We start from the raw sequence: 8,129 nt of genomic DNA on the forward strand, positions 1-8,129 counted from the left end.
AAAAAGGATTTCTCAAGTTGTAATTTGTCTTATCTTTTTTTAAAAAAAATGATCCAAAAATCATCGACAAAAAGTGTCTAGGTAATATGGTATGTACATAGCGAAGATTCAGTAGAAGTTAAAAATGATGACGCATACGTATACGCCAAAAAACTCACTAAAGCTTCATTTGGAACATCACATGATCAGCTATATTCTTTGCATTTGCATGTATGGCACATGTCACCAAACTCCAGCGCCAACTACAGACAAATGGATTATTCCTTTTACAAGTTTTATCTTCTCTATACTGTTTGTTAGATACTTCCCGAACAAATTTCTCGAAATAGATCCTCTAATATCATTATTATAGTATATTAGTATCCTTTCTATACTTCGGGAATAATCTAGAATAAATTACTGAATTATCATTCATTTGTAGTTATCTGAGGTTGGATTTATAATTGGATACAGATTAGAGATACAAAACCAGAAAAGATAAAATAGTCGTGATTCTTCATGAACATTTGTTTTTTCAGCTTTATAACTGCGATATTAGTTCTCTTTCTTCTCGCAGATCTATTTTGCCATTTTACAGTAAGGGAAATGAATGAACAATCAAAGAAGCAACGAAAAAAGGAGACTGGGCAGAGGAAAGGACTACAAGTTCGATCAAATTTCATTATGTATCATCTTATTTGAACAAATATTATCTGAGTCCATAATATGATGACCACAATATCATGTGACGAGGCAAAAATACCCTTATAGTAAACTAAGTCTCACAGCCCATACGGCCATACCTTACTAAGCCTATAATATATTTTATGGCATAATAATGTTGACATGTGTGAAATGAAAACAACTGACTCCCTGAATTCAGAAACCATAATTTCTCGCTCATTCATCTGCCGCAAAAGCAACCGCAGATCATCCTCCACCTTCTCGCCGCCCCCATCAATAGGGGTCCTAATCGACTCAAGCAGCTTGCGAGCAACTCGAGCTCGACTCGGTTAACGCTCAGTCAAAAAACGACTCGAGTTGACTCGGCTCGAAACTTTAACAAGCACGAGTCCAACAGAATCCTGCGAGACTGGTTAAGCTCTCAAGTAGCTCGACAATTTTTTCTTATATATATCTTTGTAGGAATTTATTTTATTCAATATAAAAAGTTTTTGAAAATTTTGAGAAACAAGGTCCGAATTACCAAGCCCAATTATTATTTACCTCATGGTCTACACCTCCATGATCATATTTCATAATCTAGAACTTGAGAGGAGGTGGCGGTTATTGTTAGTGCGTGAGAGGTATGAGTATCAGAATAAAAGGGTAGAGTAGTGTAACAACAAGGTACATAATTTAAAAATGATATGAAGAACATGCATAATAACATTTAACAAAAATCTTTGTAAATTGCATGAAATAAATTTACTTTAAAAATGACATGAATAGTTAATGATATGGAACATAACAATAATGACATGAAAGAGTTACAAATGATTTAAAACATCTTCTAAAATGACATAATGATAACAACAAAATGACATCAAACAAATTGAAATGAGTAAAAATGCCACATAAATGAGTAAAAACACATATAAATGATTAATATAATATTATACATAAAGAGTGGAAAAACATAGTGAAAAAGGGTACGAATTTGCTTTTTAATGACATAGAAATGAGTAAAAATTACAAATAAATTAGTAATAATGATGTAGTATGTAAAGAGTGGACAAATTATAATACCATTAGGGGAAATGATACAAATTTCCTGAAAAATAAAATAAAAATGAGTGCAAATGACGTAGAATGAGTAATAATGATATGGTATATAAGGAGTTGACAAAAACAATTAAAATAGGTTAGAATGATGCAACTTTGTTGAGAAATGATATAAAAATGAGTAAAAATGACACGTAATTGAGTTTTAATGATATGGTACAGAAGTAGTTTACAAATACTAATCAAAGGAGAAGATGATACAAATTTGGTGAAAATTTACATAAAAATGAGTAGAAAATAGCATATTTTCTCCGTTATGAAATAAGTGATACGCTTATTTGTTTTATCTGAGAACTTTCTAAGAGTTGTATTTCACTTATTTCATAAAGGAGAAGTGTTGAGAATTAGAGTGCGTCTTGGATGCAACATGCTACACTGTAACTTATTGTGTAACACAAACCTAACATGTATATAATGACATGTACTCCAACAAAAATGACATGACTATACAAATGATGATATGAATCTTGTCATTTTTATTTCATGTCATTTGAGTTTTTTTTCACAAAATAAGTGTTTGATTTTGGGTTATTACGTAGTATAACAGTTACACCCGATAATTTGGGATATAAATAGGCGTTTTTTGGAGCATTCGGAGCGTGGGATTGCAATGTCACGAAATATCTTAATAATATTGTCATTTTAGAACGATTAAAATGGCCAATGTAGATGATAAAAATATGGAGTTTGGCTCTCGATAAAGTACAAGTAATCATTATATTAATATAAATATACGATAACTTCAATTATATGAAGTAGAAAACTACAATGCTTATATTATTGGAGTTAGATTTAAATATACTTTTAAATAAGATTCAATTTTTTATACTTATCGTATGATTACATAGAGGTGTTCAAAAATCTGATTCATTATTTGGCGGGTAGTTGATAACTCGACTGGAAATACAGACAAAATCATGGTCCTTTTATTATTCCAATGGATGAAAAATCAAAAAAAGTGTTGAACCAGCCAAATTGTAAATTTTTTAGAGTCGTGGAACAGAGTTTTTGGGTCTTTTAAATTTTTGATTTGCATGAGATTTTTTGGGTGAATTGGCAAAAAAAGACATAGAAAACAGAATTGAGAGATAAAATCAGCAAGAATGAAGTAAAACATGTGGAAATTATGAGTTGAGTCAGAGCACCAACCTCATAATTGGTGAGAGTTTTTCTTTGAGTAGATTAGACCTTATGAGGAAGTAAAAACTTTATTTTGGAGACAGGATACAACTCAGAAAGAAAAAAAAAACAAAAAAGGAATGTAGGAGGAAAAATCTCACTAATCTAATAGTATTACTTTATAATCCTAGAAATTTTTATTTCTTAAGAAAGAGAAATTAAAATTTATTACATTTAATATATTTATTTCAAAAAAATTGTAAAATAAAATAAATTTAGTTATGGACATTTTTGTTACCTATGGACCATTCACCCACTTTTAAGACATCAAGCTAACATTTACCAAATAATACAGCTTACATATAACTAGCTATTGGCTTCATTATGCAAGTCAAGTATTGTCTAAGTTAACTTTTAGAAAAAATTAATAATTAAAGATTGATTTATGCCTAATTTTGAATGATCATTTACAGATACTATGAGATTATGTAACTCTAAATCCAACTTGTTCAAATATAAGATTTGGTTATAGTAAATCTCACTGAAATTTTCACTACTTTGTACAATTGTACTATAATACTGCAAAAGTATGAGACACCATAATTAGCTTGCATCCATTGAACAAAAAACAAAGCAAAAATAGAAGATAATATTTACATAATTGAGAAGATATAGTGCTCTTAAAATTTGGTGCCTTGAACACCTCAAAGTTTGTCAGAATCTGTTTTCGCAGGCCCGTCTGACCGGATCATTTGAACCGTAATTTTGTTCATATTTACGGTTTGTTCATTGATTTTATGTTTCTTAATCAAATTAAAACACCATATTGAAAACAAGTGTCGTAACAATACAGATTCTTCAAATTAATTAGTTAATGATATAATTATGATATTTGTTTATATGCTAGAAAAAATACATGTAATCACGTTTAATTGCCTAATTATATATATATCTACTTCAAAAAAGACCAATTGTCTAATCTACTTTTAAAAAGACCAGTAATTAATAGATATACGCATTGTATATATTAACAAATATATAAAAACAACTAATAGAACATTTATAATAATTTTAACACATCAATAATAACCTATACATCACACGTACAGAACTACACATATATTAACCCGATTCCTGCTAACTCTTTTATCAATTTTTTTTTACCTCTTCAGAGCTTCTTTCAAGACGACTCCCCAACTATAACAACCTCTGCCATGCAGCCCAAAACATGTATGATTGCATACGTATCATTTGTTTTAAAAAAAATATCAACTAATGATTCCAAAGAAACGAGTACATCAATTATGAAACGATAACAAATGAAAATAAAATTAGATTTATGTAACCTTGAAATTACAAAATATAATCGTTCATATATTATTCATAATAATACTTATTAGTATTCAACAAAAGTACATACCATCCATATTGATACATTCGAAAAAAAGACCCAAAAGATTCGGGAAATCCTAGTAAAAATAACGACAAAAAAATTAAAAATACAAATCCGATTGGATTAAAATCAAAATGAAGCACAAAAATACATGGAAAATTCTCCTTCCATCCGTCAATACACACTTATCATCTTAGAAGGCCAAAGCAAAAGATATGTACCCCGTCAAAATTATGTACACCAAGTCACCAACTTAGCCTTCTATTATTATTATTAATATTATATTATTATTTATTATTATTATTGTTCCCATTATCATCAGCCTTCTCATTACGCATCTCATCTTCCTCATGCGTCATCATGCATCATTACCCACCACCACCATTATGATCATCAGAACCAAAATCATCTACATAAGCAAATCATTGACCCAACCAAGATCCGGACTCTCATCAAAACTATTGTTGTTGTTGTTGACAACGCCAGAAACAGAAGAATCAGCGTTAGCAGCACTGAAATAATTCCTGGAAGAAGTGAAAGCAGATTGATTGTTAATTGGAGTTGAAGGAGAGAGAGAAAACTGCATCTGTTGATGCGGGAGTTGTTGCTGATAATCCTCACCAACACCATTATCATAACCACCCACATCAACCCACAATCCACGGCTGTGCCCGGCCTTATTGGCCGGGCTCATTGCTTCGGATAAACTCATGCCTTCCAGTGATCCCAACAGATCAGCGATCACCATATCCTCATAACTCATCCCCTTACTTCCACATGCAGCAACTCGATCCGAGTATCGGGAGAACCCGGAAAGTCCTCGTGCACTCACCGCCTTCATTGGCGACATTGGAGGTGAAAGAGAGGGAGACATTGGTGGAGAAAAGTTTGATAACCCCAATAGAGTTGAAGTAGGAGAAAGCGCACAACAATACCTACAACAATGTTGCTGATGCTGATGTTTACCGTTGTGCCCTCGTTGACTACAATTCTCCCTCTCCTCACCGTCTTCTTCAGCGGGGAGAACCCTAAGCTCACGAGGAGAGTGAGCAAAGAAACATACCTTACGCTTGCAATTCTTCCCATCCTTGCACGCCTCGGTCCTGTACCTAGCAGGGTGAAGCCAGCACTCGAAAACTCCATGCGCGAAGTCGCAATCATCTCCCCTAGAACAGCTCCCTGACCGACGGTACTCGGGGCAAACAGTCCCTGAGTAGTGAAACCGCCGTGGGTCACGACGGCGAGCCTTCTCCCCAGGGTGAGAGAAGGGACAGTCAGTCCAATCATGGGAGCGGCTTCGAGTGCATTTCCTTACCTTAAACTCATACATCCGGAACTCATCAGACGAGTAAGGGTCGTCATCCGGGTCAAAAGCGTCATCAGACCCTCCACCAGTAGGAGAAGAATCACCGTTGCAAGGGAGGAACTTATGCATCAGTGAAGCAGCAGCCTCAGAGGAGGGAGAGTAGTATTCGGCCGCATCGGAGCGGCGAGAGAGGAGTTTCCTAGGTGGGATATAAAGGTCCTGAAGGGCTTTTTTGGGAGAAATAAGAGGGTGGAATTTGTGGGTTTGATGGTGGTAGTGATGGTGGTGGTGCTCAGCACAAACACTTCCCATTCTTACTAAGAATTTCTTCAAAAGCAACAACTTTAAATGCAACAAACAATGAGATACCAGGACTTCCTTTTTTTTTTCCTGTTGTTTTTTCTTTTACACAAAAGTGAGAGATGGTGTAGATGAACTCGGAATTTTAGAAAGGGGAGAGAGGGTTTTTATATAAGGGATATAGAGGAGAGAGAAAGAGAGAGAGGGGGGAGAATGGGAAGGTATGGGGACAGATATGCGTGGCTGCATAGTATTAGGGGTGAGCATGCAGAAAGGAGTATGTGGCAGCATAACCGAGCGTTTTAGCACGCCAAGCCATCTGCATTGCTTGCTGCGACGATACCTGTGTGTTGGATGGATCACAATGCATAATATTTTTAACGCAAATTGTTTTAATAATAATCACCAAAAACAATTGCTTTGAATAGGGTTCTGTACTTCTGTCCCTTTTTTGTCATCTTTAGGGTAATGTTGGATCCATTAGTCAAGATTAAATGGCTCACAACTATTTACACTATTACTTCAATCATACTACTCATTCTTATGATAGTAAAATCGAATTCTCCTCAAAAAGAAAAATCGAATTGATCTAAAAACGGAACGACATATTATTAAAGAAATGAATTTTGTTACACATTCATATAATTATTTAATGTTTGCTGCATAAAAATTATGTCAAATTTCTCTTGCGAGAAACATTATAGACAGTGTAATTTTTTTTTTTTTTTGGCAATTCAAAGTTATTATTAATAACCAAAAAAAATAAGTTGAAGCCAAATAAGCTTCTTACAACCAATAACTCCATCACATCTCAAACTGCCTCCCCATATAAGGTTACAAACTAATCTATCAGCATATTTCTTTCATTCTCAGGACAATTACAAGCAGTCCTAAACACAATTTCTTTGACTAATTCATTGGCAGGCACAACAGCATCATTAAACACCGTGTTGTTCCTTTGCAGCCATATTGCATAAACAGTCTCAGTAAATAGTATAACATACAATCTAGCTTGACAGCTTTGCCCCCTAGCTTTGATCCTGGCCTTCCTAACCTCTTCACTGAAAGAGCGAGCCTGGTAATCCCATTGCATCTTGTTATGAATAGCCTTCCAGATTGTTGCAACATAATAACAGGTGAAGAACAAGTGCTGGATGGACTCATCATCAGCTTCACATAGTTTACATCTAATAGAGCAAGGAATGTTCCATTTACTCAGCCTATCCGCTGTAGGAAGTCTATTATGCAATACCATCCAGAGAGTAAATTTACTTTTGGGGCAAGCCTTGTTGTTGCATATAAGCCTGCTCCACTCCACCTTCTCAAATGATCCCATCAATTGCTTATAGGCTTTCTGAATACTATATTTGCCATTATGGATTACTGAGTTCCATCCTCCTAGCTGATGCAATAAATCCCTAGATGTAATTATCTTCTTAAGTTGCCATGACATACTATTGCTAATGGCAACAGATGAGATATCACTCCTTCTCATATAATATTCATTCACCCATTGGACCCAAAGCTTATCTGCTTTGAAAGTAAGAGCCCATAACAGCTTCATAATTGCAGCTTTGTTCCATACTTCCATGTTAATGAGGTTCCAGCCACCAGCCACTTTTGGGTTGTAAAAAGTAGTCCAAGCAATAGGGGCTTTCTTAGTCTCCAAAGTCTTCCCTGTCCATAGAAACTTTCTGCAAACAGTTTCAACTGCTCTTATAAGCTTCTTGGGAAGGGTTAAAAATTGAGCCCAGTAATTTTGCATTGAGCTCAGGATGCTTCTCACTAGTTGAAGTCTCCCAGCATATGACAGTGCAACTTTTTACATGTTACTTAAGTTATTAGATGTAATAATGTAAATCTCCCTTTCTATTTAATTCGTATTTTTCACGTGCATATAATACTAATATATACATAGTTTTATGGTTGATTATTAGAAGTTAAAAGTTGAGTATTAGGTTAACTAGATTTTTATTATAAGTCGCATAAACAAAAAAATTGTTAGGAACCCTAAACAATTTGTCGAGTATGGAGATGGGATCATTTTATGTGTGTTGTACTCCCTGCATTTCTTTTTGTTTTTCTTATTAGGAAGTGGTTGGAAATCCAAGGAGCACCCCATACATGTGAGAATTAAGCTTTGTCAATGCAGTCTGAATCCTACCGTAATCCGCTAAGATCTGATGGAAAAAATCTGAGCCGACTCCGGCAAAAAAATAAACTGAATCCGACTTCGTTTGAAAAGTC

At 34.5% G+C, this 8,129-nt stretch overlaps 1 protein-coding gene across 1 annotated transcript; it reads right to left on the reverse strand.

Moving 5' to 3' along the window:
* Positions 1-4,236: 4,236 nt before the first annotated feature.
* Positions 4,237-6,156, reverse strand: LOC104902839 (zinc finger CCCH domain-containing protein 2). Its single transcript, XM_010690758.3, has one exon. It carries the CDS (start codon positions 5,892-5,894, stop codon positions 4,686-4,688), a length of 1,209 nt encoding a protein of 402 aa, XP_010689060.2. The 5' UTR covers positions 5,895-6,156; the 3' UTR covers positions 4,237-4,685.
* Between the last annotated feature and the right edge of the window lie 1,973 nt (positions 6,157-8,129).

This window comes from Beta vulgaris, chromosome 9 (genome assembly GCF_026745355.1).
Source record: "Beta vulgaris subsp. vulgaris cultivar EL10 chromosome 9, EL10.2, whole genome shotgun sequence".
Taxonomy (NCBI): domain Eukaryota; kingdom Viridiplantae; phylum Streptophyta; class Magnoliopsida; order Caryophyllales; family Amaranthaceae; genus Beta; species Beta vulgaris.